This window comes from Cetorhinus maximus, chromosome 5 (genome assembly GCF_964194155.1).
Source record: "Cetorhinus maximus chromosome 5, sCetMax3.hap1.1, whole genome shotgun sequence".
Lineage (NCBI taxonomy): Eukaryota > Metazoa > Chordata > Chondrichthyes > Lamniformes > Cetorhinidae > Cetorhinus > Cetorhinus maximus.
The window spans coordinates 48,743,458-48,758,767 of NC_135883.1; the positions used below are offsets into that span (position 1 = coordinate 48,743,458).

At 43.8% G+C, this 15,310-nt stretch overlaps 2 protein-coding genes across 2 annotated transcripts in view; both read right to left on the reverse strand.

Moving 5' to 3' along the window:
• Window positions 1–1,316, reverse strand: part of col9a1b (collagen, type IX, alpha 1b) — a 133,078-nt gene extending 131,762 nt beyond the window's left edge. Inside the window, exon 1 of the mRNA XM_078542837.1 lies at window positions 1,239–1,316. Within this exon, the coding sequence (XP_078398963.1) occupies window positions 1,239–1,316 (78 nt within the window). The remainder of the gene's footprint in view (window positions 1–1,238) is intronic.
• A 395-nt stretch (window positions 1,317–1,711) lies between these two features.
• LOC144681106 (collagen alpha-1(IX) chain-like) overlaps window positions 1,712–15,310 on the reverse strand; it is a 68,561-nt gene continuing 54,962 nt past the window's right edge. The window contains exons 6-7 of the mRNA XM_078542838.1: window positions 1,823–1,947; window positions 1,712–1,717 (exon numbers count right to left, since the gene is read on the reverse strand). Coding sequence (XP_078398964.1) covers window positions 1,712–1,717; window positions 1,823–1,947 — 131 coding nt within the window. The remainder of the gene's footprint in view (window positions 1,718–1,822; window positions 1,948–15,310) is intronic.

Consider the following 15,310-nt stretch of genomic DNA (forward strand, 5'->3'; position numbering starts at 1 on the left):
CCATTCCAGTTCTTTAATAATTCTTAATTTTGAGGATATTCCCACACACCCAAAAAGCAAAACTGTTTCAATAATTTTATACTCTTTACTACTCCCATTCCAGCTCTTAACTTCCCAAACCCCGTGTTAGTGGAGATTAACCCCCTGTGTTAGTGGAGATTGACCCCCTGTGTTAGTGGAAATTGACCGCCTATATTAGTGGAGATTAACCCCCTGTGTTAGTGGAGATTGACCCCTGTGTTAGTGGAGATTAACCCCCTGTGTTAGTGGAGATTGACCCCCTGTGTTAGTGGAGATTGACCCCCTGTGTTAGTGGAGATTGACCCCCTGTGTTAGTGGAGATTGACCCCCTGTGTTAGTGGAGATTGACCCCCCTGTGTTAGTGGAGATTGACCCCCTGTGTTAGTGGAATTGACCGCCTATGTTAGTGGAGATTGACCCCCTGTGTTAGTGGAGATTGATACCCTGTGCTAGTGGAGATTAAAATTTTATTTAGTAAAAGCGATTTTCCACTGCCTAAAATAACATTCAATATTTGCACAATTCATGTGCTGAAAATTCAGAGTGTGACAAAGATCAAAGGGTCTATATAGAGCAGAATGCAGTTTTAACCATCGGCACCTTTCAAAGAGTGTCCTCGCCGCTGATTCTTTCTACCCCATCCGCCAACCTTAACATTTCTAAACTCCAGTTCCGTTCCCCTCGAACAGGCAGCTGACTGGAAAACCATCACCAACAGGGAAATGGTCAACCCATTGAAACCATTATGTCCTCTAAGCCATCCAGGAAACGAGCTGGCACTGTCTCAGGGCTTCATTTCCACCCCCCCCCCCCCCCCCACTCCCCCAAAATAGTTTCTTTTAATCGATGCAAGTTCACAGGTAGAATCATCTTACTACAAGGCGACCTCCAGGGTGATTTCCCTGTGTGCTACACTTTGTACTTCATGATAATGGCCCAGTATTGCTGTTGGGGTGTGTGAATCTCCAGGTAAAGGTAGAAATGGTGCAGGGGCTTGTCACCCACTTCTAATCATATGGCATAATGCTTACACTGGGTTAGAAAAGTGGCAGTGTATCAAACGCTTCCATGTAAATGCTTTTTGTTTTTAACAATTTTAGTTAGAACATTTTGATGCAAAAGTAATCCTTTCATAAAATATGGACACGGTAGCTGCAATCAGTATCCGCCAATCTTTAAATAATTAGATAGCAAGGTTAAAATTAATATCCACTTACTTGAGTTAAACTGAGACGCACTATCTGTAGAAAAACCACTAGGTACAAGAGTCCACATTGCCCGTTACAGCTCGCCATGGTTACTCAATGTCCAGATTATTTGTCTCTTGTCCTTTCTCTCCTCTTAGTTAACTGTTCGGTCCCCCAAGAATATCCCCCCTCGCTGTCCCCGACTAAGGCACTTGCGTAGCAATTAGATCTCCTGTTTATTAATATTCGGCTGTCCGGCTCTATGATTGGAGGTTTTGGCAGACACTGGGCGGAGCCCCCAGGTTAATATCCACAAACTACCTTCCTATAATCCCCAAAAACTTCACCTATTAATATTCCGCTGTCCGGCTCTGTGATTGGAGGTTTTGGCAGACATTGGGCGGAGCCCCCGGGTTAATATCCTCAAACTACCTTCCTATAATCCCCAAAAACTTCACCCATCCGTCTCTAATCATGCTGTTTATAAAGTTAGATTTATTAGACTATTCCTGAGCAGCACATTGAGTTAGAGAGATTAAGGAGTTTGTAATCCTGTAAAATAACATCCAATTTTTAAAAGTAAATTTTGAGAATAACAGATCCAACTTTCTTACCAAATCTCGGGCAGGAAGTTCAGAGCAAGTTTCGCGGCGTGCCCGCTGAGGGTCGCAATGAATGATCATCCACTGGAGATCAAACTGGATCAGACGAAAGGGAATTACAATGATGATCAGATACAGTCACATCCAGCTCATTAACTATGGAAAGCAACTGATTCCTGAACTATACCTCAAGGTCTCATTTTGAACTCGAATACCTGCCAGCCACTTGTCGAATGCGTGCGTTTGTTTCCACTTCCAAGATAAAGATTTTACTTTTTTTAAATATAAAATAAGATGGGGAATGGGAGATGCTTAGTGATGAAGATGCTTAAAGGACATTGCATTAAGCAATGCAATTAGCTTTTCCATATATAATTGCTTGGTAACTTTGGCATTCTAATTCACCATATATTCTGACACAATTGTCCAGAATTTTATATTAGGGTCTGTACGATTAAAATGCTTCTGTAAAATAACTCAAAAACAGTTGAATCCTAGAGTCATACAGCACATTCAGCCCATCATGCCTGTGCTGGCTCTTTGAAAGAACCATCCAATTAGTCCCATTCCCCAGCTTTCCCCATGCAAAATTTCTCCCCTTCAAGCATTTGTCCCATCTGTTTGTTTATTTATCAAAACAACATAGAATTTGAATGAATTTAATGACAGAATAATGTCAGCACCCATTTTATGCTATTAATGATCTGTATTGCTCTTTGACTCTTTGAAGCAATCGGAATCTCAGTGCTCTGGGCCATGCAGACACTAGATGCCTCTGTAATTGCCTCTTGTGTACATGTGACATTTCACACCATCCTGAAGAAAAAGGATTTTAAACACTGTCAATCTCTAACATAGACATTTGTGACCACATTCATAAGAATCTTTACATCCATCAACTGTAATCTGATAAATGAGCATAGTGAAGTGAATAAGCCAGGAAGAGAAAATTAACCATGTCCTTTTAGATAGAGAGAGAAGCTGCTGGAGAAAAGCTCCCCATACCTCTTGATGCACAATATTAAATGGGAAACCATTTCCAGGGTGACCCAGTGTTTCACATGCACCACATGTTAGTGGTGGTAAAACATTTAGAGACAATAATCAAGGCCAAAACGAATTGTCACTTGGGAAAAGTATGGGCTAATAAATAAAAGTGAGCATGGACTTGTTAAAGGCAAATCGTTCTTGACTAACTTGATTGAGTCCTTTGGTGAGGTAATGGAGAGAGGTGATGCAGTTGATGTATTTATGGACTTTTAAAGGGCATTTGGTAAAGTAGCACAAAATAGATTTGTTAGCAAAGTTAAACCCCATGGGATTAAAGGGACAGTGGCAGCATGGATACAAAATTAGCTGAGGGCTAAAAACCAGACAGTAGCAGTGAATTATTATTTTTCATGCTAGAGTAAGATATGCACTGTGTATCCCAGGATCAGTATTAAGACTAGTGCTCTTTTTGATACCTATCATGGCCTGGACATGGTATACAGGATACAATTTCAAAGCTGTCGATGATACAGAACTCAGAATTGTACTAAGTAATGAGGAAGATAGTAACAGACTTCAGGAGGGCAAAGACAGACTGGTGAAATGGACCAACACATGGCAATGAAATTTAACACAGAGTAGTGTGAAATGATATATATTTTGGTAGGAAGAATGAGGAAAGACAATATAAACTAAATGGTCCTGACTAAAGATCATTGACGTGAAAGTTTAACTCTGTTTCTCTCTCCACCTGACCTGCTAAATGTCTCCAGCATTTTCTGTGTTTTTTATTATAAATTAAATAGAAACATAGAAAATAGGAATAAGTCACTCCACACTTCGAGCCTGCTTCGCCATTCAATGATGGCTGATCCTCTATCTCAATGCCATACTCCCATGCTCTCCCCATACCTCTTGACGCACAATATTAAATGGGGTGCAGAAACAGAAAGCCCTGGGGGTGTATGTACATGAATCCTTGAAGGTGGCAGGACAGGGTTGAGAAGTGTATTAAAACAATAACATGTGGGATTCTTGGCTTTATTGTAGAGGCAGAATACAAAAGCAAGGAAATGATGCTAATCCATTATAAATCACTGGTCAGGCTGGAGTACAGTGTTCAATTCTGGGCACCACACTTTCGGAAGGATGTCAACTACTTAGGGGATGTGCAGAGATTTACTAGAATGGTACCAGGGATGCAAGATGTTGGTTATGTCTCCACAGAAAAAGTTGGGGTTGCTCTCCTTAGAGCAGAGAGGTCTCAGAGGAGATTTGATAGAGGTGTTCAAAATCATGAAGGGTTTTTTCAGAGTAAATAGGAAGAAACTGTGGTCAAAGGATCGCTAATCAAAGGATACAGGTTTAAGCTGTGTCATAACAGAACCAGAAGTGAGATGTGGGTTGTTTTATATATATATATATTAACATAAGAAATATAAGCAGGATTAGGCCATTCAACTCCACGAACCTGCTCCACCATTCATTAAGATCATGGCTGATCCCATCTGCTTCCCATAATCTTTGACTCCATGTAGTTCAAGAATCCAAGTAACTCAGCCTTGAATATATTCATTGACCCAGCCTCCACTGCTCTCTGAGGTAGAGAATTCCAAAGGTTAAGAACCCTCTGAGAGAAGAAATCCCTCCTCATCTCCATTTTAAATGGGAGACCTCTTATTTTGAAACTATGGCCCCTAGTTCTAGATACCCCTACAATAGGAAACATCCTGTCAGCATCTATCCTGTCAAGCTCCCTCAGAGTTTTATGTTTCAATAAGATCATCTCTCATTCTTATAAACTCCAATTAGTATGGGTCCAACCTGCTCAATCTTTCCTCATAAGACAACCCCCTTCATCCAAGCAATCAACCTAATGAACCTTCTCTGAACAGCCTCCAAAGCAAGTATGTCCCTCCTTAAATAAGGAGACCAAAACTGTACACAGTCACACATAAATGTGGTCTCACCAAAGCCCTGGTACAGTTGTAACAAGACTTCCCTGCTTGTATACTCCAAACCTCTTGCAATAAAGCCCAACATTCCATTTGCCTTTCAAATTAATTGCTGTACCTGCATATTAACCCTTTGGGATTCATATACAAGGACACCCAGATGCCTCTGTAATCTCTCTCCATTGAATAATATTTTGCTTTTTTATTCTTCCTGCTTAAGTGGACAATCTAAGCGTTTTCCCACTTTATATTCAATCTGCCAATTTTTTGCCCATTCACTTAACCTATCAATATCCCTTTACAGACTCTTCCTACCTTCCTCACAACTTGCTCTCTCACCTATCTATGTATCATCAGCAAATTTTGCTACAATACAGTTGGTCCCTTCATCCAAGTCATTAATACAGATTGTCAATAGTTCAGACCTCAGCACTGATCCCTGTGGCACTCCACTGGTTACAGTCTGCCAACACGAAAATGACCCATTCATCACAACTCTCTGTTTTCTGTTAGTTAACCTCCATCCATGCTAATATATCACCCCCAACACCAAAAGCTTGTATCTTGTGCAGTAATCTTTTACGTGGCACCTTATCAAATGCCTTTTGGAAATACAAATACACTACATCTACTGGTTCCCCTTTATCCACCCTGCTCATTAAATCTTCAAAGAACTCTTACTTCATAAAACCATGTTGACTCCGCTTAATTGTATTTTGATTTTCCAAATGTCTTGCTACTAATTCCTTAATAATGGATTTCAGCATTTTCCCAATGACAGATGTTGGGCTAACTGGCCTATGGTTTCCTGCTTCCTGTATCCGTTTCTTGAATACCTGTGTCACATTTGTGGTTTTCCAATCCATTGGGATCTTTCCAGAATCTAGAGAAATTTTTGTAAGATTTCAACCAATGCATCACAATCTCTGCAGCCATTTCTTTTTAAGACCACAGAATGCAGTCTATCAGGTCCCGGGGACTTGTCAGCCTTTCGTCCTATTTGTTTACTTAGTACTTTTCCTCTAGTGGCAATGGTTGTTTTAAGTTCCTCCCTCCCTATTACCCATTGATTTTCTCCTATTATTTGGATGCTGTTAATACCTTCAATTGTGAAGACAGATACAAAATACTTGTTCAAAGTCTCTGCCAATTACTTGTTTCCCATTATAAATTTTCCAATCTCATCCTCTAAGGAACCACTTTAGCTATTCCCTTCCTCTTTAAGCACTTGTGGAAGCTCTTACTGTCTGTTTTATAATTCTTGCTGGTTTACTTGCAGAATCTATTTTCTCCATCCTTTTTTTAGTCATCCTTTGCTGGTTTCTATCATTTTCCCAATCTTCTGCCCTATCTTCACCACTAATCTTTGTAGTATTGTATGCCTTTTTCTTTCAAATTGATACCACCCTTAACTTCCTTAGTTAGCCATGGATGGCTCATCCTTCTCATAGAGAGTTTTTTTCTCAATGGAATATATCTTTGTTGAGAAATATGAAATACCTTCTTAAATGTCTGTCGCTGCTTGTCCTTTTAATCTATTTTCCTGGGATACTTCAGCCAAGTCTGTCTTTGTACCTTTATAACTGTCTTTAAGTTTAAGACACTGGTTGTAGACTCAAGTTTCTCACCCTCAAACTGAATGTGAAATTTCATAATGCTATGGTTGCTCTTCCCAAGAGGGTCCTTTACTACGAGGTAATTAATTAATTCCATCTCATTACATAATTACCAGATTTAAAATAGTCTGTTCTCTGGTTGGTTCCACAAACTATTTAAGAAACAGTCATGAATACACTCTGTGAACTCATCCTCAATGTTACATTTGCAAATTTTATTTTTCCAATCTATATGAAAATTAAAGCCACCCATGATTATTGCAGTACTTTCTTACAAAGCTCCATTATTTTTCTGCCCTACAGTGTAGTTACTGTTAGGGGAGCTAGGGACTACTCCCCCTGACCAAGATCATTTCTCACTCCTGTACTGAGCTCATCCTTTATTAACAGAGCCACCCCACCTCCTTTTTCTTTCTTCCTGTGCTTCTGAAATGTCCAATGCCCTTCAGTCCCCAGCCTTGGTCACCTTGCAACCATGTCTCTATAATAGCTGTCATAACATATTCATTTACTTCTATTTGTACCATTAATTCATCCATCTTATTACAAATGTTGTCTGCATTCAGATAAAGAACCTTTAGTTTTGTCTTTTTATCATATTTCCCTACTCTGATCCTATTTACACTGCAAGTTGTTATGATTTGGAATTCTCTGCCAGAAAGAGTGATGGAAATAGATTCCGTAATAACTTTCAAAAGAGAAATTAGATAAATATTTGAAGGAAAAATTGTACAATGTTATTGTGAAAGAGCAGGAAAGTTGAATAACTTGACCAAAGAACCACCAAAAATACAATGGGTCAAATGGCCTCCTTCTGTGCTGTATCATTGCATAAACCCTGCTGTGTAGCACCATCTGCTGGAGGATTGTTAAATTGTCCAGATCCCATCCAGATCCCATCTCACTTTCCAGCAGGATAATGATCAAGAATCATGATATACTTGCCATAGAGGAAGTGCAATAACGGTTCAGCAAACTGATTCCTGGGATGGCAGGATTGTCACATAAGGAGTAATTGGGCCAACTAGGTCTGTATTCACTGAAGTTTAGAAGAATGAGAGGGGATCTCACTGAAACATATAAAATTTTGTCAGGGACGGACAGACTGGATGCAGGGATGACGTTTCCTCTGGCTGGGGGGTCTAGAACAAGGGGTCACAGTCTCAGGGTATGGGTAGGCCAGTTAGGACTGAGATGAGGAGAAGCTTCTTCACTCAGAGAGTGATGAACCTGTGGAATTCTCTACCACAGAAAGCTGTGGAGGCCAAGTCACTGAATATATTTAAGAAGGAATTAGATAGATTTCTGGACTCTAAAGGCATCAAGGGGTATGGGGAGAGAGCGGGAGAATGGCATTGTGATAGAGGATCAGCCATGATCATATTGAATGGTGGAGCAGGCTCAAAGGGCCGAATAACCTATCCCTGCTCCTATTTTTCTATGTTTTTATGTGACTGATTATTAATTTTTCTCATCGGGCACAGATGTACCTTCAAAATCCTGGGTGTTATCATTGATCAGAAACTTAATTGGACCAGCCATATAAATACTGTGGCTATATGAGCAGGTGAGAAGCTGGGAATTCTGTGTGGGCTAACTTTTTTGATTAGGCAGACTCTCGGGATTGAGGATAACTTGCTTCCACTCTGGTTCAATGGGTTCTGAGATGGCTGATAAGTCCAATGCGTGATCTGCAGACTCTGCCACATGTGCGGCAGGTGGTGTTTGGAGGGCCGAGCAGATAAGTTGTTTGGAGGTTTGTGCACTCCCTCCGATGACTCAATTTCACCTCTGCATGTTCCCAAGAAGTTTCTTGATGTGTCTTCCCGAATGAGCCTTCTGCATTTTGGCTGGTCACAAGCCAGGGTCTCCCATGAGTCGATGAGCATGTTTGACCTCTTCAAGGGTACTTTGAGGACATCCCTAAAGCATTTCCCTTTTCTCCTGGGAATCTCCTGTCATGACTGAGTTCCAAGTAGAGCAATTGCTTCAGGAGCCTGGTTCAGGAGTCAGACATATGATCGACATGTCCTACCCAGCGAGCTGGTTTTGAGTGATTAGCTGGTTTTGCATGATGCTGGGCATGTTGGCTTGGGAAGAGGATGTTGCTATTGGAACATCTTTCTTACCATCAGATTTGTAGAATCTTGTGAAGGCATTGCTGACATTACAGTGCTTTGAGATGTCTCCTGTGAATTCTCCAAGTCTCTGAAGCGTCTGGAGTGTGGAGATCACTGCTGCCTGGTAAACCATGACCTTAGTCTCAGGTTTCAGATCCTGGTCCTCAAATACTCTTTTCCTCAGTCGAAGGCTGAGCAGGCACATTGGAGGTGATGACAAATTTCATCATCTGTGTCTGCCTTTGTCGAGTGCAGGCTCCCAAGATATGGAAATTGATCCACATTTTCCAGGACTTCACTGTTGATCTCAGCAATCAACAGGAGGCGCTTTGCTGTGGGTGCTGGTTGCAAGAGGACCTTACTTTTCCAGGTTTTTAGTAAAAGATCCATTTTCTCATGTGCTTCAAAGAGAGAGTCGACAATGACCTGGAGCTCAGTTTCTGAGTGAGCGGACAGGCACAATTCTGACTCTGGTGAGTAACTACTCACCTCCTGTCCGCCATCTACAATGCACAAGTCATGAGTATGATGGAATACTCCCCACTTGCCTGGATGAGTGCAGCTCCCACAACACTCAAGAAGCCCGAAACCATCCACGACAAAGCTTGATCGGCACTCCACTCCACATTCCTGTCTACCTACAATGACCTTTCATCCCATTGTTTATCAAGAATCTATCTGGCTCTGCCTTAAAAATATTTTAAAACTCATGATGGTATGCGATTTGGAGGGGAACTTGCAGGTGGTGGTGTTCCCATGCATCTACTGCCCTTGTTCTTCTAAGTGGTAGAAGTCAAGGGTTTGGAAGGTGCTGTTAAAGAAGCCTTGGTGAGTTGCTGCAGTGCACCTTGTAAATGGTACACACTGCTGCTACTGTATGTAGGTGGTAGAGGGAGTGAATGTTGAAGGTGTTAGACAGAGTTCCAGTCAAGCAGGCTTTGTTCTGGATGATGTCGAGCTTCTCGAGTGCTGTTGGAGCTGCACTCATCCAGGCAAATTGAAATTATTCCATCACACTCCAGACTTGTGCCGTGTAGATGGTGGACAGGCTTTGAGGAGTCAGGAGGTGAGTTACTTGCCGCAGGATTCCTAGCCTCTGACCTGCTCTTGTAGCCACAGTATTTATTTTCCTAGTTCAGTTCAGTTTCTGGTCAATGGTAACCCCCAGGAGGTTGATAGTGGAAGATTCAGCGATGGTAATGCCACTGAATGTCAAAGGGAAATAGTTAAATTCTGCTTTGTTGGAGAAGGTCATTGTCTGGCACTTGTGCGGTGCGAATCCTACTTGCCACTTATCAGCACAAGCCTGGATATTGTCCAGGTCTTGCTGCATTTGGACATGGACTGCTTCAGTATCTGAAGAGTCATGAAAACTGCTGAACATTGTGCAATCATCAGCGAACATCTCCATTTCTGACCATATGATGGAAGGAAGGTCATTGATGAAGCAATGAAGATGGTTGGGCCAAGGATACTACCCTGAGGAACACCTGCAGTGATGTCCTGGGATTGAGATGATTGATTTCCAACAACCACAACCATCTTTCTTTGTGCTAGGTATGACTCTAACCAGCGGAGAGATTTCCCCCTGATTCCCACTGACTCCAGTTTTGCTAGGCCTCCTTGATGCCACACTCGGTCAAATGCTGCCTTTGTGTCAAGGGCAGTCACTCTCACCTCAGGAGTTCAGCTCTTTTGTCCATGTTTGAACTAAGGCTGTAATAAGCTCAGGAGCTGAGTGGCCCTGGCGAAACCCAAACTGGGCCTCAGTGAGCAAGTTTTTTAAAATTCATACACGGGATATGGGCTTTGCTGGCTACACCAGCATTTATTGCCCATCCCGAGTTGCCCTTGAGAAGGTGGTGGTGAGCTACCTTCTTAAACTGCTGCAGTCCATGTGGTGTAGGTACACCCACAGTGCTGTTAGGAAGGGAGTTCCAGGATTTTGACCCAGCAACAGTGAAGGAACGGCGATATATTTCCAAGTCAGGATGGTGAGTGACTTGGAGGGGAACCTCCAGGTGGTGGTGTTCCCATCTATCTGCTGTCCTTGTTTGGAAGGTGCTGTCTAAGGAGCCTTGGTGAATTCCTGCAGTGCATCCCATAGATGGTACACACTGCTGTTACTGTGCGTTGGTGGTGGAGGGACTGAATGTTTGTGGATGGGTTGCCAATCAAGCGGGCTGCTTTGTCCTGGATGGTATCAAGCTTCTTGTGTGTTGTGAGAGCTGCACTCATTCAGGCAAGTGGAGAGTATTCCATCACACTCCTGACTTGTGCCTTGTAGATGGTGGACAGGCTTTGGGGAGTCAGGGGGTGAGTTACTCGTCACAGGATTCCTAGCCTCTGATCTGCCATTGTAGCCACAGTATTTATATAGCAAGTATTTATATTATTGATAGCTTTGTTGATGACCCCTTCCATCACTTTGTTGATGATCAAGAGTAGACTGATGGGGCAGTAATTGGCCAGGTTAGATTTGTCCTGCTTGTGGTGGAAGAGACATAACTGGGCAATTTTATACATAGCCGGGTAGATGTCAGTGTTGTAGCTGTACTGGAACAGCTTGGCTAGGGGCCTGGCAGGTTCTGGAGCACAAGTCTTCAGTACTATTGCTGGAATATTGTCAGGGCCCATAGCCTTTGCAGTATCCATTGTCTTCAGCTGTTTCTTGATATCACGTAGAGTGATTTGAATTGTTTCAAGACTGGCATCTCCTCAGGAGGAGGCCAAGATGGATCATCCACTCGGCATGTCTGGTTGAAGATTGTTGCAAATGCTTCAGCCTTTTGCACTGATTTGCTGGGCTCCCCCATCATTGAGGATGGGGATACTTGTGGAGCCTCCTCCTCCAGTAAGTTGTTTAATTGTCCACCACCATTCACGACTGGATGTGGCAGGACTGCAGAGCTTAGACCTGATCCATTGGTTGTGGGATCACTTAGCCCTGTATATCACTTGCTGCCTTCATGCAAGTAGTCCTGTGTTGTAGCTTCACCAGGTTGACCCCTCATTTTTAGGTACGTCTGGTGCTGCTCCTGGCATGCCCTCCTGCAATCTTCATTGAACCAGGGTTGATCCCCTGGCTTAATGGTAATGGTGGAGTAAGGGATATGCCGGGCCATGAGGTTACAAAGTGCTTGAGTACAATTCTGCTGCTGCTGATGGCCCACAGTGCCTCATGGATGCCCAGTTTTGAGTTGCTAGCTCTACTCGAAATCTATCCCATTTAACAGAGTGGTAGTGCCACACAACTCAATGGAGGGTATCCTCAGGAAGGGACTTCATCTCCACAATGACTGTGTGGTGGTCACTCCTACCAATACAGTCATGGACAGATGTATCTATGGCAGGCAGGTTGGTGAGAATGAGGTCAAGTTGTTTTTCCCTCTTGTTGGTTCCCTCACCACCTGCCGCAGACTCAGTCTAGCAGCTATGTCCTTTAGGACTCAGCCAGCTTGGTCAGGAGTGGTGCTACCGAGCCACTCTTGGTGATGGACGTTGAAGTCCCCCATCCAGAATACATTCTGTGCCCTTGCCATCCTCAGTGCTTCCTCCAAGTGATGTTCAACATGGAGGAGCACTGATTCATCAGCTGAGGGAGAGCGGTACGTGGTAATCATCAGGAGGTTTCCTTGCCCATGTTTGACCTGATGCCATGAGACCCCATGGAGCCCAGAATCATTGTCGAGGACTAACAGGACAACTCCCTCCTGACTATATATTTGCAGCCACTTCTGCTGGATCTGTCCTGGTGGTGGGACAGGACAGGATGGTGAGGGTGGTGTCTGGGAAATTATCTGTAAGATATGATTCCATGAGGATGACTATGTCAGGATGTTGCTTGACTAGTCTGTGAGACAGCTCTCCCAATTTTGGCACTGGCCCCGAGATGTTAGTAAGGAGGACTTTGCAGGGTTGACAGAGCTGGGTTTGCCGTTGTCATTTCTGGTGCCTAGGTCGATGCCAGGTGGACCGTCTGGTTTCATTGCTTCTTGTAGCAGTTTGCTGCAACTGAGTTGCTTGCTAGGCCATTTCAGAGAGCATTTAAGAGTCAACCACATTACTGCGGATCTGGAGTCACATGTAGGCCAGACCTGACCTAAAGGACATTAGTCAACCAGATGGGTTTTTACAACAATGGTTTCATGGTCATTATTAACTGAATTTAAATTGCACCAGCTGCCTTGGTGGAATTTGAACCCATGTCCCCAGAGCTTTAGCCTGGGCCTCCGGATTACTATTCCACTGATATGACCGTTACACCACCGTATCCCACTGTAATGGAGGAGTCCATTGCCCAGATGAGATCAACCCTGTCTTGGGGATTCCAACAAATGAATTCCACCCATGAAAGAGTGGGCAAACTCATGGAGAGTCACATGTGGCAGCATCTGAAATCCATGCAGGAGCAGTGTCACATCATGCACAGGGTGCATGGCTATCTCCATAGCCTGGATCAATCAGTTCAGAGTCTGAGCACTGATGTCTGCAGAGTATGTGAGAAGCTACAAAGCCTGAACAGGGCACTCTGCAGGTGGTTGCTGGAGGGAGGCCAGCTGTGTGCCAGCAGCAGACCTTTTCAAACCAGTGGGAGAGCACACCAAGGGCTGAGGAATTTCCAGAGGAAGATGAGGGTTCTATGCAGAGTGAGGGACCCTCACTGTCCTCGATTTCCCCAGCACCTCTGATAGAGGAAACATCTGTGGTACTGCTCCCAATGGTGGCTGAACCTGCAGAGATACAGGCAGCACTGTTGCAGGTGAGGTCCCAATGGGTCCCTGCACAATGAGGCTGACTGCCACGGTCCTTACAGCTACATGGCCAGAAATAGGAGCTGCCTCCACTTCCTCTGAGGTAACAAGGGGATCATTGCGTAAGCATGTGTGTGTTCACAAGACACCATGTCACATTGATCACTGAGTGGGTCACTGTGCTGTATTATATATGTGTTTGGTGAATAAAGTATCTCACTCACTATTACATTAAACTAACTGGTTTATGCAATGGTTTGCATGCTATTTACAATTCTACATCAAACAGTATTTACAATGTAGACAGAATTCATCAGATTCTAACTAACGGAGACTGTAGCCAATAGTTCAACAGCTACATTGTGAAGGATGTTGGATTGGTCAAACCCCACATGAAGGCTCAGATCTCTTCCAGCACCAGGCTATTATCAGTTACCCAGGGTTCTTCAGCTGAACTGTTGCTGAATCACTAAGTCCCCCACAGGAATCTTTCCCAATGTCCTGGGCCCTTCCACCACAATGTCTCTAATGTCCACCCTCCTGAGTCCTCTTCCTCTCAGTCCCCTGGCCCTTCTTCTCCCTCATCCTGCTCCTCTCCCTCCTCCAGTGACATGGGGTGTTCCTCAGGCTCTGCCTCTTCAAGTGTCACTCCCCTTTGATGTGCCATGGCAAACGGAATGCAGCTGACGAACTGAGTGAAGAATTGGAGTTTGGTGATGGGGGTGGGGGAGGGGGGGGGAAGGAATTGTTTGTTTCCTCTTTCTATCTTTCTCACCCCATAGAAATTGGTTCTTCCTCTACAACAGGGAAATGAGCTAGCTGTTTGTTGAGTATCTGATAAGTGGGTAAGTTCTATTCTATCCTTATGGTTTAAAATAGTACACAATTTGATGGTAAAGTTAATAAAATATATAGGAAAGCAAGTTAAATAAGTGATTAATTAAGTAATTATTTAAAAACCATTAAGGATGGCAGGACAGGTGATGTATCAAGGCTGCAGCATGTGGGAGCTCCTGGATAACATTGTAATCCAGGGCAAACACATCTGCAGTAAGTGTTCGTGGCTTGAGGAACTTCGGCTCAGAGTCGTTGAGCTGGAGGCTGAGCTACAGACTCTGCAACACGTCAGGGAGGGGGAAAGTTACCTGGATGCTTTGTACCAGGAGGTAGTCACACCACTTAGGATAGGGTCTTCTGATTTGGTCAGTGGCCAGGGACAGGAGGATGTGACTGCAATTGAGGCAGGTAAGGGGACCCAGTGGGCAGGAGTATCAGCCTCTGCAATTGTCCAACAGGTTTGAGGTTCTCTCAGCTTGTTTGGATGAGAGTGGTGTCTGCAGGGTGGATGAGAAAATTGACCATGACACCGTGGTACAGGAAACCATCCAAGTGGGGGGAGCAAAAAGGAATACAGTGGTAGTAGGGGACGGTATAGTGAGGGGGATTGACACTGTTCTCTGTCGCAAAGAACGAGAGTCCAGACGGCTTTGTTGCCTGCCCACTGCCAGGGTTTGGGACATCTTCTCAGGGTTGGAGAGTAACTTGCAATGGGAGGAGGAGGATACAATGTCATGGTTCATGTAGGTACCAACAACATAGGCAGGATGAGGAAGAGGTTCTGCATAGTCAGTATGACGAGCTAGGGACCAAATTAAGAAGCAGAGTCCCAAAGGTAATAATTTCTGGATTATTACCTGAGCCATGTGCAAATTGGCATAGGACAAATAAGATTAGAGAAATGAAAGTGTGGCTTAAAAATTGGTGTGGGAGAAGTGGGTTCTGGTTTGTGGGGCACTGGCACCAGTACTGGGGAAAGTGGGGGCTGTACCGTTGGGATGGTCTACACCTGAGCCATGCTGGGCTGGTGTCCTCATGAGCTGCCTAACTAGGGAAGTAGAGAGGGTTTTAAACTGAATAGTGGGGACAAGGGATCAAATTTGGTAAGATGTGGTAAACCAAAGAGTAGAGACAAGGCAAGAGAGACCAGCATTAATATGGGAAATGATAAACAGACTGTGACAGGAAGGGAAAGAGAGTACAAATCTAAGAGTAAATCAGCAGATAA